The 23835-nt window shown below is 38.8% G+C and overlaps 1 protein-coding gene across 1 annotated transcript in view; it reads left to right on the top strand.

Annotated features, from left to right (window-relative positions):
- LOC130871361 (zinc finger protein 431-like) overlaps window positions 1-18415 on the top strand; it is an 81282-nt gene extending 62867 nt beyond the window's left edge. Inside the window, exons 3-8 of the mRNA XM_057764702.1 lie at window positions 2322-2448; window positions 2640-2700; window positions 4175-4368; window positions 4459-4667; window positions 4848-5271; window positions 18312-18415. Of these exons, the coding sequence (XP_057620685.1) occupies window positions 2322-2448; window positions 2640-2700; window positions 4175-4368; window positions 4459-4667; window positions 4848-5271; window positions 18312-18415 (1119 nt within the window). The remainder of the gene's footprint in view (window positions 1-2321; window positions 2449-2639; window positions 2701-4174; window positions 4369-4458; window positions 4668-4847; window positions 5272-18311) is intronic.
- Window positions 18416-23835: the final 5420 nt, after the last annotated feature.

The raw sequence follows: 23835 nt of genomic DNA, 5'->3' as shown, positions 1-23835 counted from the left end.
AGGGAGGCAGAAGGGAGAGGGGGTTCTGGATGCAAGCTGGGTGGGATAGGAAGAGAGGAGTAGGAGAAATCTTTTGGATGAATATTGGGGATTGGATTTACATGTTCATAGCCTGAACCCATTTCTGGTTATGTGTGTCCTGATGTTATGACTTCACCACCATTATAGATGGTATCACTCAATGACAAAACATGTAGTTGAAGCAATATCTGTTCACTCTTAAGCCTTTTGCTATCCTGATTTCTATTTTAATTTTTGGTTTTTACTTTTGTTTTTGAGAGTCAATGTTTTTTCTGTGTAGCTCTGGATCCTCAGCGTAGCTCCTTAGACAATGCTGTCCTCAACTCAGAAATACAAATGATCCTGGCTTCTGCACAGAGGGATTAATGTTGAAGCAACATACTTGTTTTTTTGTGTGTGTCTGTGTGTTTGTGTGTATTGTTTCATAGCCTGATAAACCTGGAATGTAGGTTTTTGTACATTTATAAGTTTCTATGCTGAACTTTACCTCCATCTTGAAATTTGAAGTTTGGTGGAGGGTATCATTCTCTTTCCCAGGAGAGTAGTATCCATGACATCAATACCTCTGCCTTCTGAATCATTACACTGCAGCTGTGTGACTTTCCACCTGTTTCTAATTTTTTTTGTTTTGAATGCTTTCAATGAATATGAGGTTGTATCTATATACAAGGGTATGTACCACATGTGTGCCTGTTTCTCATGGTTGTCACAAGAGGCCTCAGCACCTATGAAGTTGAAGTAATGGATAATTACAAGTCCCTTTTAGTACTGGCAATTGTGCCCACTTATCTGCAAGGACAGCAAGACAGCTTAATTTCTGACCCATCTCCCTTACTTTATGTTACTTTTGATCATCATTTGCAGGGCTGATGTTTTCTTTGGTCCATTTTTAACTGTTTAAACATTCACTCCCTTTTATTAAGATTTTATTATAAAACAGTTTAAACTGTGCCACTGCAGGTTCTGGAAGATGAATGTAGAACTAAAGTGAGTACAAAACTGTTTGTAAGAACTTCAGTAAAGGCTCTGTTTTTGTTTTTACATTTATTTGAATGATTTTTGTGTTTTTTTTTTTTTGACAGGGTTTCTCTGTGGCTTTGGAGCCTGTTCTGGAACTAGCTCTGTAGACCAGGCTGGTCTCAAAGTCACAGAGATCGCCTGCCTCTGCCTCGCGAGTGCTGGGATTAAAGGCATGCACCACCATCGCCCGGCTTGAATGATTTTTGGAAGGATACTGCGTTTCATTAATTTGTAACTCTGGCTTACCTGTAACTCTTTGCATAGGCTTTGACCAACATCCAACTCAATTTGATTTATATGCTTTTACATTGATTGCTGGGATTAAAGGCAAGAGTCAATATACCCAATTTTCCCATCTGTTTTCTAGGTAATCATTGTTCTTACTATTTCTTTCTCTTTTTTTTGGTGTTTACTCTTTTTTCCCTTTTATTTATTTATTTATTTGTTTGTTTATTTATTTATTAAAGATTTCTGCCTCCTCCCCACCACCACCTCCCATTTTCCCCCCTCCCCCAACCAAGTCCCCCTCCCTCGTCTGCCCTAAGAGCAATCAGGGTTCCCTGCCCTGTGGGAAGTCCAAAGACCATCCACCTCCATCTCGGTCTATTAAGAGGAGTATCCAAACTGCCTAGGCTCCCACAAAGCTAGTACGTGCTGTAGGATCAAAAACCCATTGCCATTGTTCTTGAGTTCTCAGTAGTCCTCATTGTCTGCTATGTTCAGCGAGTCCGGTATTATCCCATGCTTTTTCTGACCCAGGCCAGCTGGCCTTGGTGAGTTCCCGATAGAACATCCCCATTGTCTCAGTGTGTGGGTGCACCCCTCGCGGTCCTGAGTTCCTTGCTCGTGCTCTCTCTCCTTCTGCTCCTGATTTGGACCTTGAGATTTCAGTCCGGTGCTCCAATGTGGGTCTTTGTATCTGTCTCCTTTCATCGCCTTATGATGGTTACTGTTCAAGAGGATGCCTATATGTTTTTCTTTGGGTGTTCTTACTATTTCTGTAATGTTTTCTCACTAGTGTTGATCTGCTTGCTTGTCTGTCTCTGTGTGTCTGTTTATTGGCATTTCTTTCTCAAGGCTGTATTCTATTTAAAGGGCCAAGGAATGGCACATACGAACCTCTTCTTCAGTTTCCTTCTAAAGTGACTGGTGATTACATTATAATGCCTATGTCATGGAAGAAGTGTGGGAAGCAGCAGCAATATACAAATATATCATTTTAAAAGAAGTATCCAATGTCAGGATCACACTTTGTTTTACTGTTGGTTGGATTCTTCTAGAATTCAGTGACCTATGAGGATGTGCACATTGACTTCACTGAGGAGGAGTGGGTTTTGCTGAATCCTTCCCAGAAGAGTCTCTACAAAGATGTGATGCTGGAGACATACAGGAACCTCACTACTATTGGTATGACTGTGACATTTCCTTCTCATTTTTAAATAAGGAGACAGCTGTGTATTATTTATTGACACTTTTGTATATTTGTGTTTGAGAAAGAGTAAGAATGAACCAAATAACTAAGGCATAGTTCACTTAAAATATTCCATTTTGTACAATATCCATTAATATATTATCTACTTTCTATTACTGTATTTTAGGCTACAGTTGGGAAGACCGTAATTTTGAGGAGCATTGTCAAAATGCTAGAAAACATGGAAGGTAATTTTTATTTGCAACTTGCTATATATTTGTCTCTGATGAAATTTAATTTGTCCTGAAAGATTTAAAGAAAAACAATAGTATAAATAAGCACAGCTTAAAGTATACTGGTGATCATTAATTTCTCATAAAATCATATTCCTCAATAGAGGTAACTTGTCTGTGTTTCCAAGGCATTCCTCTAAATCAGAAGAGAATGAAAAGATTCCATAACTGATACCACTATTTGAATCATAGCCCCATGATAACTATGCTGTAGTTTTGCCAATCCATTTAGTTTTATAACCCTCAGATTTTGCACCAGGAACACACGTACACACATTGAATAGATAATAAGTATATGTTTAAAACTGTCCAAAAAATAAAAAATCTGTAGTAAAGCCAGTGTTACTCATATACTCGTGACTTTGCCAAACTTATTGGAAGAGTTGGATCATGAGAATAAAAAAGGATCTTGTAGAGAAACCTTAATTCCTATACCACATGTCTGTGAGGAGCAGAAAGTCATACTATGTAAATTCAATGCACAACTATTTATTTCTTCTTCCTTTATTAAGAATGTCATATGTCACAAGTCAGCTACCAAAATGGAAAGAGGGACTGTATCTCTTTCAGAATAATGAGAAGATAGGAAAGATATTTAGTATTTCAACACTAGCTAGATTTGTTGAATGTGCTATATGATTATATTTAATTGGTTTTCAAACTTCCTTGGGAAGACATCAGCAAACTCACACTGAAGGTAAGCCCTATGAGTGTTGGACTGTGTACTTACTTTTGTTTGTCCTAGTACACTTTATTGTGGTAGGTATTGCACTACAGGAAAACATAAGAATGCAAAAGGAATGTAAGGTTATTTAAAACTGAGTTAGTCTCATTCCATTCATATATGCAAAAAAATCTTATATAAAATGATACTATAAATGGGGGTCATTTATAAAAAAAACCCTTACCAAATTTATAAAATTAATTTGGCTGGGCGGTGGTGGCACACGCCTTTAATCCCAGCACTCGGGAGGCAGAGGCAGGCGGATCTCTGGGAGTTCGAGGCCAGCCTGGTCTACAAGAGCTAGTTCCTGGACAGGCACCAAAAGCTACAGAGAAACCCTGTCTCGAAAAACCAAAAAAAAAAAAAAAATAATAATAATAAAATAAAATTAATTCATATAGATATTAAAATGCATCAGTGTTATGTACATGCTAAAACTTTTACATGCCTCTATTATTTTTGCAGGAATGAAAGAAACCATAATGGAGAGAAACCCTCTGAATATACTCAATGTGATAAAGCCTTTGCATGTTACAGTCACCTTCAAAGCCATGAAAAAATACATTCTAAAGAGAAATCATATGTTGTTATTCAATATGATGAAGGCTTTGCAGGTACCAGTTGTCTCCAAATACTTAGAAGAACACATGCTAGAGAGAAACCCTATACATGTAATCAATGTGGTAAAGACTTTTCATATGTCAGAAATCTTCAAGTTCACAAAAGAGCACATACTGGCGAGAAGACTTATGAATGTAATCAATGTGATAAAGCTTTTTCAAAACACTCTAAACTCCAAATACATAAAAGAACACATACTAAAGAGAAACCTTATGAATGTAATGAATGTGGTAAAGTCTTTGCATGTCAATGTAGTCTCCAAATCCATAAAAGAACACATACTGGAGAGAAAACTACCACGTGTAATCAATGTGATAAAGACTTTTTACTTTTACAACTCAGTAGTCTTCAAGTACATCAAAGGACACATACTGGAGAGAAACCCTATACCTGTAATCAATGTGGCAAAGCCTTTTCACAGAACAGTAATCTTCGAGTACATCAAAGGACACATACTGGAGAGAAACCTTATCAATGTAATCAATGTGATAAAGCTTTTTCAAAACACTCTCAACTCCAAATACATGAAAGAACACATACTAAAGAGAAACCCTATGAATGTAATGAATGTGGTAAAGTCTTTGCACGTCAATGTAATCTTCAACTTCACAAAAGAAGACATACTGGAGAGAAAACCTCCACGTGTAATCAATGTGGTAAAGTCTTTTTACAACTCAGTAGTCTTCGAGTACATCAAAGGACACATACTGGAGAGAAACCCTATACATGTAATCAATGTGGTAAAGCCTTTTCACAGAACAGTAATCTTCGAGTACATCAAAGGACACATACTGGAGAGAAACCTTATGAATGTAATCAATGTGATAAAGCTTTTGCAAGTCATGGTGAGCTTCACAGACATAAAAGAAGACATACTGGAGAGAAGCCCTTTGAATGTAATCAATGTGATAAAACTTTCTGGGAGCACTCTAAACTCCGAATACACAAAAGAACACACACTGGAGAGAAACCCTATGAATGTAATCAATGTGGTAAAGCCTTTTCATATATCAGTAATCTAAAAACACATAAAAGAATCCATACAGGAGAGAAACCCTATGAATGTAATCAATGTGATAAAGCCTTTTCACATTTTGGTAATCTAAAAACACATAAAAGAATCCATACAGGAGAGAAACCCTATGAATGTAATCAATGTGATAAAGCCTTTTCACATTTTGGTAATCTAAAAACACATAAAAGAATCCATACAGGAGAGAAACCCTATGAATGTAATCAATGTGATAAAGCCTTTTCACATCCTAGTAGTCTAAAAACACATAAAAGTATCCATACAGGAGAGAAGCCCTATGAATGTAATCAATGTGATAAAGCCTTTTCACAACTCGGTAGTCTAAAAATGCATAAGAGAACACATACTGGGGACTGGAGAGTTGGCTCAGTGGTTAAGAGAATTGCCTGCTCTTCCAAAGGTCCTGAGTTCAATTCCCAGCAACCAGATGGTGGTTCACAACCATCTGAAATGAGATCTGGTGCCCTCTTCTGGCCTGCAGAGGCAGACACACAGACAGAATATTGTATACATAATAAATAAATATTAAAAAAATACAAACTGTAGAGAAACCTTATGAATGTATGCAATGTAGTAAAGCCTTTGCATATCATAGAACTGTACAACTCCACCAAAGAACACATGCTGAATAGAAACCCTACAAGTTGAGCAAATGTGGCAGAGCCTTTGTATGTGTCATCAGGCTTTAAACTTTTGAGAAAAAAATCATATTGCCAAGAAACTCTTTATCTTTTCTTTTTTGGTTTTTCGAAACAGGGTTTCTCTGTAGCATTGGAGTCTGTCCTGGAAATCACTCACAGACGAGGTTGGCCTTTAACTCACAGAGATTTGTCTGTCTATGTCTCCCAAGTGCTGGATTAAAGGGGTATGCCACCCCAGTCCAGCCTGTCAAACCCTTTAGGTGCAATCAGCATGGTAAAGTTTTCCTCTTCTTGGTAATCTTTATTGAAGAGTAAACTTTTAGTGAATAAAAGGTCTATTAAGGCCTTTGCATATTGCAGTAATCTGAGGACTTGAGAAGATTCATAATGAAGGTAATGTGACTATAAATGTTTTGGAAATATATTCAGGCAACACACATTTACTTACATAAGACTGGGAAGAAAACAAGTCTACAAGTGTTGAATCGGTCAAGCATTATGAAGTCTCTATTTTGTTTGCACCTGCAATATATAGACAGAAGTCCTGTGAATTCAATGATAAAGTAACCCTTTTTGATTTCACACTTTTCTTCAATTATATAAAAATGCTTATCTGTAGAAATACTTCGATTTGGGATATAACCAGGCTAGCTTAAAGATAAACAATTATATTTTTACTCATCATAAGGGGAAACACGCAGAATAATGGAAATTCCAAGTTCTGCTGTGTCCCACAGGAATCATCCAGAGAGCGATCACCTGGTCCATATCACTTTTTCTCCTGGGGTTTAGGAAGCCACAGCTTAACTAGGTAGGTTCCACTTCTTAAAGATGATTGGTTAACAAAGTTTACTCCATGACCTCACCATTTTGTCTAAACCATATTGATCCAAAACCAGTACTACTTTATACAATAATAACAGATACCAAGTATAAAATTACAAACAACATGAGCAATATTAAGCAAGGAACACATGGGGAGCTCACCAAGGCCAACTAAACTGTGACTGAAAAAGCATGGGATAAAACCAACTCTCTGAACATGGTGGACAATGAGGGCTGATGAGAAGCCAAGGACAATGGTAGGGGGTTTTGATCCTACTTCATGTTCTGGCTTTGTGGGAGCCTAGCCAGTTTGGATGTTCACTTTCCTAGACCTGGATGGAGGGTTGAGGACCTTGGACTTTCCACAGGGCAGGGAACCCTGACTGCTCTTCAGACTGGAGAGGGAGGGGGAGAGGAATGGGAGTAGAGGGAGGGAAATGGGAGGCTGGGAGGAGGTGGAAATTTTTTTCCAATAAAAAATAAATTAATAAAAAAAGACATGTTTTAATAAACATTCTATCTCAAGGGGTCTAAATCTTGCATCAGAAATAAGTTTGGCTAAGTCTTGACGAAGGTAACTATGGCTATCTAATCTTCAACTCCATCGAAGGCCTGAGAAGGTAATAATATCCTGAGGAGTAATGAAGTACAATCAAGCAGCTTCCAAAATGAGCAATATATGATGGAGACAATTGGCTTTCTGAGCAATCACCCAAAGTCTCATTTGTAATGTTGAAGCAACCAACTTTGGCTAAGTCCTAACATAGCTGACAGACCATTTTCAGAGGCAGAAATTTTTTTCTAAATCTGTTTTACCCTATCTTGGCAAGATTTGGAAGTCTTTTTTCTTGTGTCCTGCTTATTCATTCCAGATACTTGTTCTTGTCAGTGGTTGAGGTATGGGCAGTTCCTTGCCCAAAGGCCAGTTTTGCCAAGAAGAAAATACGCTCCAAGTGGAGTGTCTTTGTTTTTCAACATTCTCTCTGGAATAGAATGGTGCTGTCAGGAACAATCATGTCTCATGTCAACAGAACCATAAGTTGTTTAAATACTGTGTTCCACAGATCCTTGAAGTGGTTGAAGATTACCTATCTGTACAGAATACAATCTCCATGTATCTAAAGAACCTAATTGATCTGACTGTATGTACAACAAACATGAACAACTATTGACCTATAATAATTATTACCTGTATAACTTAAAGACTAAAATTCATGTCAGAATATTAAATAATCTGTAAACAAATGTGTAACAAATAAGGACAATGACCTCAAAATGTAAACAATCTATAAGTATCTTGATCATAATGCAATATGAAAATATGTCCTAAAAGTTGTATCAATATACAAAATGTCCTAAACAGAGATAAGACCATACATATATACAATCCGACAGAATAACTTTGCTTAGATGTACAAATAATGTAAACCAAAATAGCAAATATAATTTGAACTTTTATCAATATACAAAACTATACCAGTGTAAGTTATCCATGAAAAGCTCACAAGTATTCACTCTACTACCCACTCTTACTATTCCTTCTTTTTTTTTTTTGACGAAACCTAGTTTTCACCTCAATCCTCTATTTAAGTAATAATCAACAAATGCTAAACAGTGTTCCAAGCCCTATGGACCAACTTTTTGGGAGGGGGCATGTTCCTCTAAAATTGCTTCCCACTGACATAGGGGTGATGTTCTCTTCATGAGATCCTGGAAAGGTAAAGTGATGGGTAAGTTTCAAGATTACTGTCTAGCATAGTTGCAAACGATTTCCAAGTAGTCAATAGTGTTTTTCCCAAAGTTCTTATTTAGAGTTCTGGCCAGAATGTCATGAGAAAATGCATCATGTCAGCAGCTGTTACCCAAAATCTGGTCTTACAGTAGTGCTATCAGTATCATGACATCATTTCAACCAGGTGGAAATGTTGCTGTGGGGCCCCATCTTCCTGGAAATTTCAAAGTTTACTGCAAGAAAAGGATCTGTAGTAAAGTCTATTGCTCATCAAGGGAAACTTAAACATTATTCAAAGAGACATACATTCAATAAAGAATAACATAGAAATAATAGACATGGAGAGAAGACTTTTTTTCTCTGTCTTATACCAGATGACTCCTGATATGAGACAGAAAGTATGCATGTTCCTTTTAATAACATGCTTGGATTTAGAGAAGCACAGAGCCATTGTCCAACTTCAAAGCCAGCTCTACATATTCATAGATATATATTTTAATATATATGTATTGGGTTTTGTTTAAATGAATTATTAGATCAGGTGTTATCCCAACAGCTGGTCATAGACTGGAAATGTCTCCAAATAATATTTAAAAGTCTTAAGAGTCCCCAACTTGTCTCTTCTAATTTGTGCCTTCTGTGTTCTAATTTTCTGTAAATCTATTCTGTAATCTTGGTAATTAAGAAACTTGCCTCTTTGAATCTTTTCAGGAGCAATTTGTAATCCCCTTTTAGGCAAGACTTTATTTACTTCTTCAAACATCCTTTCTAAAGTATTTAGATTTGAATCAGATAACAAAATGTCAGCCAGGCAGTGGTGGCGCACGCCTTTAATCCCAGCACTCGGGAGGCAGAGGCAGGCAGATCTCTGGGAGTTCGAGGCCAGCCTGGTCTACAAGAGATAGTTCTGGGACGGGCACCAAAGCTACAGAGAAACCCTGTCTCGAAAAACCAAAAAAAAAAATGTCATCAATGTAATGGTAAATTATACACTAAGGAAATTGCTTATGATTATTTCCATTAGCTGGCTGACAAAGTATTGGTACAGGGTGGAGCTACTGAGAATTCCCTGTGGGAGGACAGTCCATTGCTATTTCCTAGTAGGCTGAGAATTATTTTAAGTAGGCACTATAAAGGAAAAATTTCTTCTATTTTTTTCTTGTAAAAGTGTAGTGAAGAAACAATGCTTTAAATAAATAACTATGAGAGGCCATCCCTTTGGTAACAGAGAAGGCAAAGGAATTCCAGACTACAGAGGGCCCATAGGTTAAATAACCTTGTTGATAGCTCTAAGATCTGTCACCATTCTCCATTTGCCCTATTTCATCTTAACAAAAAATACAGGAGAATTTCAATGGCTGGTGGATTCTTCTATATGTCGAGCATATAGTTGTTCTTGTACCAGCTGTTCTAAAGCCTGCAACTTTTCCTCAGCTAGGGGCCACTACTTAACCAATATTGGTTTCTCAATCATTTTAAAGGCAGGGCTTTTGGTACATCTGAAGGTTTATCAATTGCTTTGTGTTTTTGCACAGCCTGAATGGCTAGTGTCCATCATCTGTAATATCTTCTAATATTTTCCTCAGAAACATAAGTTTTGGGGGCTGTAGGAATGTTAATCTGGGTATTCCATTGCTGCAGTAGGTCACGAACCCACAAATTCACTGCAATATTGACTACAAATGGCCTGAGTCTTCCTGTTTGCTATTCCTTCTCCAGAGTGCTGAAAAATTACTATCACTCTGTATCATTTCCAAAAGTATCTCAGTTGACTGAGTCTTGTTAGTTAAATTCTTAGTATCCTCCTTCATATGTACAATCTCTTTTTTGAGAAGTTTGTTACCAGTGTGTACCACTTTTAAAAGTACATGATTTGAGTTTTGTTAGTCAACGTGTTTGTATTCTCCTTCAGATATACAACCTTCTTTTCAAGAAGTTTCATACTAATCTGTACCATATTTAAAAGTACCTCACTTGACTGAGTATTGTTAGTTAAGGTGGTAGTGTCCTTCAGATCCCCAACTTCTTTCATAAGAGGCCTAAATTCAGTCTGTAAAGACTGCACCATTTCTAAAAATGCCTAATTCTTTGTCCTATTGTCAAGCCATATTTTTAAGAAAAAAATATTGAGGACAAGTCTAAGCCTCAGAAATAAAAATAGTGATGTAGAGGGATATCTTATACATCTTGTAAATCTTTGCACATGGCGTTAAGTGAAGAGGCTACTGAAACCTTGGATGGTTAGGCTTTCTGACATATTGCCCTTTTCAATCAGCAAATTATGAGTTATATTTAAGATAATAAATCTCACCTATCATTTTATTAGATGGAGTAGGTGTCATGGGCCACCTACAAAAAATATCACAGTGGGGCATAGCAGTGCTCAAGTGGCCATCTGAAATCTGGTTTTAGAGCAAAATGCTGCAAGATGAACCAGACCTTATGTTCATCAGATGTCCCTGGCTGTTCAGAGGCCACACAGACAGTTGGCAGAGGGAGGCAGGTGCCTCCTGTGGTGGCGTTGGCAAAGCTGGCTGAGTGTGAGCTTCTCAGCTGTTGTCATGGTACTGGATGTGAGCTCCTCAACCTTTTCTACCCCAGCCTCCTGCGTCTCTCCACCTGCACTACTTGAGCTTCCATGAGAGCAGAAAAAACTGGACAGCGTCATTTTCATCCAACCGGTAGAGATGTAAAATGTAGGACAATCAGTAATCAACTGAATATATCACAGTATAGCTTGATGTCCTGTGGATATGTGTACATTATTTGAAGTTCCATGCATCTTCCTGTCCCCATTAGTTAACCATTTGTCACTTCATCATGAAGTGCTTCCTTCTAAGGGAATTATCCAGAGATCAAGGTAATGTAACATCATTAAGATTTATTTGAGAGGGAACTCTGAAGTTCCTCATCCCCCACCCTATACTCCCTGGGCTCCCTGCAGGGGCTCTACACCCTGCATACTGCCTCTCTCTTCTTGTCCCACCCAGCTTGCATCCAGAACCCTTCTTCCTTCTGCCCCCTTTCCTCTTTGGGCACATAACACCATCCAGCTCAGTCTGTCTGGCGCTGGGGACAAATCCTCAGGGCAAGTAGGCAGGTGAGACTTCCTTTGGTTCACTGGCCTGCCTGCACCAAGCAAGGTAGGAGCTTTGTTTCCGAACTACCCAACCTGCACGGAGATCTGATCTTGGCACCAGGAGAGCCGTCAGTGGGAGAGCTAATCTGGGTACCAGGAGAGCCGTCTTTGGGCACGGAGATCTAATATTGGTACCAGGAGAGACATCACTGGAGCACCAGGAGAGCTATCACTGCAGAGTGCCATCACTGGGAAGATACATCAGTAGGCAAGGAGACCTGATCCGGTAAAAGAAGATCCATAGGGGAACATTCGGAGAAAGAGATGGGCAGGCGCCAATGCAAGAATTCACCCAACAATCTGAAAAACTATATGAAACCACCAGAACCCAGCGACCTCACAAAAGGAGAACATGAACACCTTAATCATGAAGAAGTAGATAAAATTGACTTTATGAAAGTGTGACGCCCTTAAACAGCATGTAAAAAATGCCCTTATAGAAATGGATGAGAAGTATAACAGAAAGTTTGAAGAATTGAGTAAATCAGTGAATGATACCCTAGGAAACCAAGGAAAAACAATCAATCAGATCATGGAAACAGTTCAAGACTTAAAAACTGAAATGGAGGCAAAGAAGAAAACACAAACAGAAGGCCAGCTGGACAGGGAAAATCTAGGTAAACGAATACAGACTACAGAAGCAAGCATAACCAACAGAATACAAGAGATAGAAGAAAGAATCTTAGATTCTGAAGATACCATAGAGAAAATAAACACGCTGATCAAAGAAAACAGCAAGGCCAACAAATTCTCATCACAAAACATTCAGGAAATATGGGACACAATAAAAAGACCAAACCTAAGAATAATAGGAATAGAAGAAGGAGAAGAAGCGGAGCTCAACGGTCCAGAAAATATATTTAATAAAATTATAGAAGAAAACTTTCCCAACCTAAAGAAAGATATACCTATGAAGGTTCAAGAAGCATACAGAACACGGAATAGGCTGGATCAAAAAAAAAAACATCCTCTCGCCATATAATAATTAAAACACAAAGCATACAGAATAAAGAAAGAATACTAAGAGCAGCAAAGGAAAAAGGCCAAGTTACTTATAAAGGTAAACCTATAAGACTTACACCTGACTTCTCTGTGGAAACCATGAAAGCCAGAAGGTCCTGGATAGATGTACTGCAGAAACTAAGAGACCATGGATGCAAGCCCAGACTACTATACCCAGCCAAGCTTTCGTTCACTCTAAATTGAGAAAACAAAATTTTCCAGGATAAAAACAAATTTAAACAATATGTAGCCACAAATCCAGCCTTACAGAAAGCAATAGAAGGAAAATCACTAATCAAGGAGTCCAACAATGACCACAGTAACTCAGACATCTAGAGACCCTTTACCAGCACATCTCAAAGAAGGGAAACACACAAAATCTACTACTAAAAAAAATGACCGGAATTAACAACCACTGGTCATTAATATCACTTAATGTCAATGGACTCAACTCACCTATAAAAAGGCACAGACTAAGAGATTGGATATGAAAACAGGATCCAACATTCTGCTGTTTACAAGAAACACACCTCAACCACAAAGACAGGCACCTACTCAGAGTAAAGGGCTGGGAAAAGGCTTATCAAGCAAATGGACCTAGGAAACAAGCAGGTGTGGCCATACTAATTTCTAACAAAGTTGACTTCAAACTTAAATCAATCAGAAGAGATGGAGAGGGACATTTTCTACTCATAACAGGAACAATTCATCAGGATGAAATCTCAATCCTGAATATCTATGCCCCTAATATAAAAGCACCCACGTACGTAAAAGAAACATTGTTAAAACTCAAGGCAGCCATCAAACCACACACATTAATAGTAGGAGACTTTAATACTCCTCTCTCACCAATGGACAGGTCAATCAGACAGAAACCTAACAGAGAAATAAGAGAATTAATGGAGGTAATGAATCAAATGGACTTAACAGACATCTATAGAATATTCCACCCAAATAGGAAAGAATATACCTTCTTCTCTGCAGCTCATGGAACCTTCTCAAAAATCGACCACATACTCGGCAACAAAGCAAACGTCCACAGTTACAAAAAGATATTAATAACCACTTGTATCTTATCAGATCACCATGGATTAAAGCTAGAATTCAGCAACAATGCTACCCCCAGAAAGCCTACAAACTCATGGAAACTGAATAGTCAACTACTGAACCATACCTGGATTAAGGAAGAAATAAAGAAAGTAATTAAAGTCTTCCTTGAAGACAATGAAAATAAAGAAACAACATACTCAAACATATGGGACACTATGAAAGCAGTCCTGAGAGGAAAGTTCATAGCACTAAGTGCCCACTTAAAGAAAACAGAGAAAGCACACATTGGAGACTTAACAGCCCACCTGAAAGCTCTAGAAAAAAAAGAAGCAGACTCACCTAGAAGGGGTAGAAGACTGGAAATAATCAAACTGAGGGCTGAAATCAACAAAATAGAAACACAGAAAACAATTGAAAGAATCAATAAATCAAAAAGCTGGTTCCTGGAGAAAATCAACAAGATTGATAAACCCCTATCCAAACTAATCAAACGGCAGAGAGAGAATTTGCAAATTAATAAGATCAGAAATGAAAAGGGAGACATAACCACAGACACAGAGGAAATTCAGAGAATCATTAGATCTTACTACAGAAGCCTGTATGCCACAAAACTGGAAAATGTAAAAGAAATGGACACTTTTTTAGATAAATACCATATACCAAAGTTAAACCAGGACCAGGTGAACAACCTAAATAGACCTGTTAGTCGTGAAGAATTAGAAGCTGTTATCAAAAACCTCCCTTCCAACAAAAGTCCAGGACCAGATGGTTTCAATGCGGAATTCTACCAGAACTTCCAAGAAGATCTAATACCTATACTCCTTAAGGTATTTCACAATATAGAAACAGAAGAGTCATTGCCAAATTCCTTTTATGAAGCTACAGTAACTCTGATACCAAAACCACACAAAGACCCAACCAAGAAAGAAAATTACAGGCCAATCTCACTCATGAACATCGACGCAAAAATCCTCAACAAAATTCTGGCAAACCGAATCCAAGAACACATTAGAAAAATTATCCATTATGATCAAGTAGGCTTCATACCAGAGATGCAGGGCTGGTTTAACATACGCAAATCTATCAATGTAATCCATCATATAAATAAACTGAAAGAAAAAAACCATATGATCGTTTCATTAGACGCTGAAAAAGCATTTGACAAAATTCAACATCCCTTTATGATAAAAGTCTTGGAGAGATTAGGGATACAAGGGTCATACCTAAATTTAATTAAAGCTATATACAGCAAGTCGACAGCTAATATCAAATTAAATGGAGAGAAACTTAAAGCCATCCCACTAAAATCAGGAACACGCCAAGGCTGTCCACTCTCTCCATACCCCTTCAATATAGTTCTCGAAGTTTTAGCAATAGCAATAAGACAACATAAGTGGATAAAGGGGATTCAAATTGGAAAGGAAGAAGTTAAACTTGCATTATTTGCAGATGATATGATAGTGTACATGAGCGACCCCAAAAACTCCACCAAAGAACTCCTACAGCTGATAAACGCCTTTAGTAATGTGGCAGGATACAAGATCAACTCCAAAAAATCAGTCGCCCTCTTATACACAAAGGATATGGAAGCCGAGAGGGAAATAAGAGAATCATCACCTTTCACGATAGCCACAAAAAGCATAAAATATCTTGGGGTAACTCTAACCAAGGAAGTGAAAGATCTATTTGACAAGAACTTTAAGGCATTGAAGAAAGAAATTGAAGAGGATGCCAGAAAATGGAAGGATCTCCCTTGCTCCTGGATTGGGAGGATCAACATAGTAAAAATGGCAATTCTACCAAGGGCAATTTATAGATTCAATGCAATCCCCATTAAAATCCCATCAAAATTCTTCACAGATCTTGAAAGGACAATAATCAACTTTATATGGAGAAACAAAAAACCCAGGATAGCCAAAACAATCTTATACAATAAAGGAACTTCTGGAGGCATTACCATCCCTGACTTCAAACTCTATTACAGAGCTACAGTAATGAAAACAACGTGGTATTGGCATAAATACAGAGCAGTCGACCAATGGAATCGTATAGAAGACCCGGATTTTAACCCACAAACCTATGAACAACTAATTTTCGATAAAGGAGCTAAAAGTATACAATGGAAGAAAGAAAGCATCTTCAACAAATGGTGCTGGCACAATTGGATGTCAACCTGTAGAAGAATGAAAATAGACCCATATCTATCACCTTGCACAAAACTCAAGCCCAAATGGTTCAAAGACCTCAATATCAATCTGAACACACTGAACCTGATAGAAGAGAAAATGGGAAGTACCCTACAACATATGGGCACAGGAGAACACTTCCTATGTATAACCCCAGCAGCACAGACATTAAGGGCAACATTGAATAAATGGGACCTCCTGAAACTGAGAAGCTTCTGTAAAGCAAAGGACACTGTCATTAAGACAAAAAGGCAGCCTACTGACTGGGAGAAGATCTTCACCAACCCCGCTACAGACAAAGGTCTGATCTCCAAAATATATAAAGAACTCAAGAAACTAGACTTTAAAAGGATAATTAACCCAATTAAAAAATGGGGCACTGAACTGAACAGAGAATTCTCATCAGAAGAAGTTCAAATGGCCAAAAGATACTTAAGGTCATGCTCAACCTCCTTAGCAATCAGAGAAATGCAAATCAAAACAACTTTGAGATATCATCTTACACCTGTCAGAATGGCTAAAATCAAAAACACCAAGGATAGCCTTTGCTGGAGAGGTTGTGGAGAAAGGGGTACCCTCATCCATTGCTGGTGGGACTGCAAACTTGTGCAACCACTTTGGAAATCAGTGTGGCGGTTTCTCAGAAAAATTGGGATCAACCTACCCCTGGACCCAGCAATAGCACTCTTGGGAATATACCCAAGAGATGCCCTATCATATGACAAAAGCATTTGTCCAACTATGTTCATAGCAGCATTATTTGTAATAGCCAGAACCTGGAAGCAACCTAGATGCCCTTCAATAGAAGAATGGATGAAGAAAGTGTGGAATATATACACATTAGAGTACTACTCTGCAGTAAAAAACAATGACTTCTCGAATTTTGCATGCAAATGGATGGAAATAGAAAATACAATCCTTAGTGAGGTGACCCAGACCCAAAAAGAAGACCATGGGATGTACTCACTCATAATTGTTTTCTAGCCATGGATAGGGGCCACTGAGTCTATAATTTGTGATCCTAAAGAAGCTAAACAAGAGGGTAAACCCAAGGAAAAACATATAGATATCCTCCCAGCTATGGGAAATAGACAAGATTGATGGGCAAAAAATTGGAATCTTGGGGGGTGGGATGGGATGGGGATGAGGGGTGATGGGGAGAGAAAAGTGTGAAGGAGAGGATGAGGGGAACTGGGGGAATCGGGGTGATTGGGGTTAAAGGAAGTTTGGATTGGGGAGCAGGGAAACTCATACCTTAGTTAAGGGAGCCACCTAAGGGTTGGCAAGAGACTTGAACCTGGAATGGCTACCAGATGCCCAGGGCAATGTCCCCAGTTAGTTCATTGGGGCACCTGAGGATAGGGAACCTGAAATGAACCTATCCTATAATCATACTGATGAATATCTTGCATATCGCCATAGAACCTTCATCTAGCGATGGATGGAGATAGAGACAGAGACCCACGCTGGAACACCGGACTGAGCTCCCAAGGTTATAATGAGGAGCAGAAGGAGAGAGAACATGAACAAGGAAGTCAGGACCATGAAGGGTGCCCCCAACCACTGAGACAGGGGGGCCGATCTATTGGGAGCTCACCAAGGCCAGCTGGACTGCTACTGAAAAAAACATTGGATAAAACCGGACTCTCTGAATGTGGCAGACAATGAGAGCTGACAAGAGGCCAAGGAGAATGGCACAGGAACTTTCATCTGGCGATGGATCGAGAGAGAGAGAGAGAGACCCAATTTGGAGCAACCGTCTGAGCTCTTAAGGTCCAAATGAGGAGCAGAAGGAGGGAGAACATGAGCAAGGAAATCAGGACCACGAGGCGTGCACCCACCCACTGTGACAGTGGAACTGATCTATTGGGAGCTCTCCAAGGCCAGCTGGACTGGGACTGAATAAGCATGGGTTGAAACTGGACTCTCTGAACAAGGCAGACAATGAAGGCTGATGAGAAGCCAAGGACAATGGCACTAGGTTTCGATCCTAATACATGAACTGGCTTTGTGGGAGCATAGCCTGTTTGGATGCTCACCTTCCTGGACCTAGATAGAAGTGGGAGGACCTTGGTCTTCCTGTAGAGCAGGGAATTTGGACTGCTCTTCAGTATCGAGAGGGAGGGGGAGTGGACTGGGGGGAGGAGAAGTGGAGTGGGGATAGGGGGAGGGGAGCGGGGGGAGGGGGCAATATGTGGGAGGAGGGGGAGGGAAATGGGAAACGGGGAGCAGTTGGAAATTTTAATTAAAAAAGAATAAAAAAAAGATTTATTTGAAAAAAGTTTCTGTTATATGTGTGTGTGTGTGTGTGTGTGATAAGATTATGGAATTTTAGGCCTGATAATTATGTGAAGAACATAAGACAACTTTTTGAGGTGGACTTTTTGCTCGCTTCATATGGTGATCAAAATTTGGTTTCCAGACTTGCACACCACACACATCCCACTAAGTCAGCACCCTGATTAACTGAAATATTCTACCACAAAAATGTTGCCTTTTATTCAGGTTGTTAACATATTTTCATTGAAGGATAGAAGAAAAACAATTTAAATAATAAAACCTATTTTTAATTGAAAATGAGAAACTGATATCTCTTTTGTTCTTTTTTTGTAGAATGTGTTATCCTTAGGACTAACCACATGTTCATAACATTTCCTCAGAACCCCAGTGAATACCATAATATTTCTCAGTACATAAAGTTTGTTGCTGCTGCTTGATGACGGGAGTTTGTCATTGTATATACTGAGTGTAAAAGCGGAGACCATAAGAGGGTATCTGATCCCCTTTAACTGGAGTTAAAGAGAATTGTGAGCTGTTTTGTGGGTTCTGGGAAACAAAGTCATGCTGTGTGGATAAGCAACCAATGTTGTCAGCTGCTGAGCCATATATTCAGCCTAGTGAACATGTCATTATAGCAGTGAGGTATGAATGGGTGATCCTGAGTTCATCTTTGTCTCACACCTTATGACCCAAAAGAAATACAAGATGGGCAGCATCAGAAACTAACTTAGAAATATGCACAAAGATGTCTTTGAGCCCAAATCTCCATAAAACAATGGAAGATTAGAAAAAAATTTCAGGAGAGAAACAGAAAATACAAGTGTCTTTAAAGTGACAGACCCTTGATGAAACCACAAAACTGAGTTTAGCCCAAAGTTGGTAAATAGTCAGCAATGGGATACCACAAGGACACAGGGCAGGTGGAACCCTGCTGGAGTTTATGCCTCCTGTGAGGAGAGAAAGGGAACTTGCAGGCATGAGGAATAACTTTTCTGAATGTGCTCATAATCTGCTCTCCTGATGACTGTAAAACTTTCAATTAGGAGACCTGAATGGTGATGACTTCAAATGATGTGAAGATTTTCAAGAAATTCTGGTACTTAAAAAGAAGTCCTAATTCTAGTCACAGGATGGCTCCCATCAAATACTATCCTTCTTCCTTAAGGTCTACAGTCTTCCAACTATTAAAGTTTTTCTTTATCATTGAGTCTCTTATAACTCATCAAGTGACTAGCACATAGTTCTGAATTTATTCTAAAGATAGTTAAACCCAGTTTCAATGAGATAAGGGCTATTATAATGAAGTTAACTTAATGTTCTTTTTACTCATCCTATCTTTTTATGCCTGAATAATTAAAGCTGGAGCAATCTAAGTCAAACATGGTGGCACAGACATGTAGTCATGGTACTTAGAAAGTGGAGGCAGGAACTTCTGGATTTTTAAGTTATCTGTGATGAGAATGGCAAAAAGGGTGTGAAGGGAGGCCCAGAGTTCCAAAAAAGACTGTGATTGGCTTAGATCAGTGTTCAGAGTGTTCACTGCAGGGGTAGAAATTCAGAGTCATTAATTACACCAACAAAGGTCTGATGAGGTATTTGAAAAAAGAGTTTTCTAATTTTGATAATGTTTCCTACCCAAGGAAGCCTAGGTCATGATGCGGATAGATTATTTCGTTCATTAACAACTAGAGATTTTATTTAAGTGGGAGAATTTCATTCGGGCAGTGATAAGCTAACTAACTGAGTATCCAATGATACACGTTTAGCCCTGGAACTGAGTATACACAACCAACAGAAATGGCCTCAGCAGGTTTTATACACGTATTTGTACACACTTAGTAACACATGCATAATAAGGAGAAAATTGGAAGGATATAATTTATGAAAAATTGAAGAGAGAACAAAGAAGGGTGAAAGTGATATAATATGTTTTAAGTAAAATGAATGAAAATAAATTTTAAATAAAAAAGTATTTGTAGAGACAACGTATCAGCTAAGAGCACTGTCTGTTGTTGAAGAGGAAAAGGATCCATTGCAAGAAATAATGATAGCTAACCATCTCCTGTACCACCAGTCCCAAGGGTTCTGATGCCCTCTTCTGGCCTCTTAGGTGCTGTGCACATAAAATGGCAGGCAAACACCCACATACCAAAAACATAATAAAGCCTTGAGACAGACAGGGCAGGTCTGGTTATTCTGAACTCCTTCTGGATCTGCAAGGAAGCAACTGTGATTTTAAAATCTAGCCAGCCCTCTTAGAGGAAAAGGCAGCCTTGTTTTAACATTTGAAGAGCTCAGCAAGTCTGTTCACTTAATAACAGCATTGACAGTGGGGATTGGTGACTTTTTTGAAATTTTTCCCTGGTTTTGTGTTATTTCCCTTTCATATGTGTGAGGATTGTGGCAATGGTTCCTCTTTGAAATGTCATACTGCTTCTCTTTGGTGCAGATCATAATGTCTAATCTAAAAGATAGATTTGCTCTGTAAATTTTCATCTTCCTAAATGGCTAGACTTGCAGTCTCCTTTCACTATTTATATTGTACAATGTATAACTTGGGACATGAACTAAAAGAAGAAAAAGGATGACGGCATATGTGGAATGCGAAGTCTGTTCTAGGCTGCCTCCTCTTCTAGCATTAGCCAGAGCTGAATGCATGCTGCTATTAACCAGACTTTTTTGTCCGTCTTCAAAGTGTTTACTATGCTTTATCCCTGGGAAAGCATAATAATTTTAGAACAGGTGCATGTGCAGCCTTTAAGAAAAGTATTTCTGACATGTGCTCTCTTATGTTGACTCAGGTAGCCTTAATCCCAATCATTTAGTATTCTGGACAATGATTTTCCTGTTCTTTTCAGTAATCCAAATAAATTCCTACATTAAATGACTGTAACACCACTGAATTTAAAATTACCCATTTGAGACATGTAGTCAACTGTCCATTGAAGTAACAAGAAAAGGATTTGCATATGGAGCCTGGTTTCTCCTTCAGAGCAGAACAGGAGGAACAGTTTACTGAGTACACCATGTGGTGGTGGGGAATAAGGAAAGCAGTGAGTTTCTGGAGTCACCATTTTGAAAAATACTACTGTTAATAGTAAGGGCAGTAAATAGGGTCTTTGGGGGGTAATAGTCACTCAGATCCCTTTACGAAACAGCTAAGGCATTACAACTCATGAAGGAAATCTTCAAGGTGAAAAAATGCATCCACTAACTGGCAATTTTTCTTAAGCATGTATGTCTCCTTATTGTGTAGTCTTTCTTGTTCTCTCATGCTGCAAAGATTTTCAGTTGTTATACACTTATAATCCTCAGTTCTCCAACGCTAGCAGAGTCCAGAACTGGAATTCCTTCAGGGCCATAAAAGACAAATAAGGATTTTTACACACAAAACAGTAGCTTCCAGCTTACTTTATGAATCTAGATGGCTGTGGATAATGAGTGGAGAGTTTTATTAAGGAAGAGATGAAATTAACAGTGAAATCTAGAAGGGGGAGACTTGTATGCTACACTATACCCTTAAGTGGTTAGATAAGAAGTTAATTGTAGTGATGAGGTGAACAAGCCTGATTTTCGTCCCGCCCGGCTCCCACATGGCTAGCTTTACACTCGAAATAACAACACACAAATTGTATCCTTTTAAACACTGCTTGGCCCATTAGCTCCACCCTCTTACTGGCTAACTCTCACATCTGGATTAACCCATTTCTATTAATGTGTGTAGCACCATGAGGTGGTGGCTTACTGGGAAGATTCTAACCTGTGTCCATCTTGGAGAGGAGAGCTATGGCGTCTGCCTCACTGCCTACTAACCAGCATCCTGTTCTGTTTACTCTGCCTACCTAATATTCTGTTTTATCAAAGGGCCAGGACAGTCTCTTTATTAACCAATGAAAAGAACACATAGAGAGAAGGCATACCTACATCAGGTAATGGGTTTATAATTAATAAAAATTAGGAGCAAGGCAAATCTGCCTTTTACTGAACTGGTTTTCTCCCCAGTAGGCATAGGGTATTAGGTAACAAGACAAACTATGTTGCAACCAGGGGAAACATCTGTCCCTTGGTCCAACAGCACTCTTGCTAAAGATTAGCAACCTCTAATGGTTGTTTAGATCAGATGTTTACATTATTTTTGCTCTAAGCGGTTGAAACAAAGAGAGGGTGTTGGAGCAACAAACACTGCACAGTGAATGAATGTACTGCTGGCAGGTCAGTAGATCTTAAGTGGAGTTCAGATCCCTCCCTGCTCTGAACAGATTTCTGTACTGTAACTTACTAAAACCTAAGTGATCAAATTTGTACTTTAAACCCTAAAAGTGTCTTGTGGGCAGCCCAGGTACCTACCCTTGGTACTTCTCATTTAAATGAAAAAGCAAGTTTTACTAACAGGCCCACAGCATTAGGCTTTGTGGAGAGACTATTTCAGCTGCTTTAGAAACCCATATGATGATTTCTCAACATTGCATAAACTGTTCCTACAGCTTTTCCTCCTCTTGCTGCACTAAACCTGTCTTTCTCTCTTTCTGGGTGAGGCTATGTTATGTTTACAAAAATACGTGGCCACTTACAGAGAGTTCCTGCTAGCCCATCTAAGACCAAATCCCTGAGAGGATGCTCTCTCCGGTGACTTATGAAAACTCTACAAGATTTTTCCACTTGGATTGGAGACATTCAAGACAACAAAATAAATCTCACTTTATATTGCTTATTTACTCTCTGCTTCTGTCTAACTGTCTGTACTCTCCAACACAGCTGTCTCTGCCCCCCACTTTGCTCTTTCCATGTCTGTCCTAGCTTGTTCAGATATCAGCAATCTGCCACTCTCCTACACTCCCAAGCCCTCCCAACTAGCCAAGAAAAAAAAACCTGCTGCTGCCCACTCTTTAAATTTAAACCTACAGTCTTTATTTAACTCTAAATATATATATTTTTTCTAACACTAGGGACCTATTTCTTCAACTGTCTTCTTATTAAGTGGTATTTACCTTACAGGTATAGATAAAATATAGCTGCAAAATAGCTGTCTCTTTGCCTCTTCCACAATATGAATTTCAATAGAGGCCACAAATATTAATAACCTGATAGATCTAACATTTTTGCCTCTAAAGAAAGATTCTTATGAGCTTCAAGAGATCAGTTTAGATCCAGCAATGTTGTCACAAGTAAAAATAAACTCAGCTAAGTATTATTTGTTTGTAATTTGTTTTTTTGACCTGCCTAATTCTTTTGTAGGGGAAAGGAACTTTCCCTGTCTCCCTTGCCTGTTTTGCCTTTCTCTAATCTACCAAAACTGTGTACTTAAAAACTTCAAGTGTGCACCTAGGAGATAAAGTTTCTTCTTTAAGATTCCTTAACTTCCTATTCTTCCGTTAACATGTATTTATTCCACCAGATTTATAATCATTTAAGGAGTTAGAGATTACTAGGCAGCTTCCTTGCCACAGCTGTGCGCCTTGCCCTCCAGCTCTCTCTGCAGCTCTCACCCAAGGAATCCCTATTGCATTGTCCTGACACAGACTGCTCCAAGGCTGCCTGCAGGCCTCACAGAGTCTGAGGCAGCCTGCTCTTCCCTGGTCACCATGGGTTTCCACTGTGTTCCAGCCTTCAAGACAAGACCTACAACTTCTCCCCTTATCAGCAAGAAGCAACTATGAGAGAACCTCACATCTTATGTCACCTTTTACTGTGTTAAACTCTATGCCCCAGAGACTAGACTGCCTTTAAAAATATTCTATCACTAATGTCTATATTCTGCCCATGAGACTGTAATGTATATGTTATCAGACACTCTCCTCGTGTATTTCTGACAACTGTTCTGCTATGAAAATCTAGCTCTGTATGTTTTGAGAGAGTT

Source organism: Chionomys nivalis, chromosome 3 (genome assembly GCF_950005125.1).
Source record: "Chionomys nivalis chromosome 3, mChiNiv1.1, whole genome shotgun sequence".
In the NCBI taxonomy this organism is placed as follows: Eukaryota; Metazoa; Chordata; class Mammalia; order Rodentia; family Cricetidae; genus Chionomys; species Chionomys nivalis.
The sequence above is the reverse complement of the archived record's forward strand: the minus strand, read 5'-3'. Positions and strand labels throughout refer to the sequence as shown.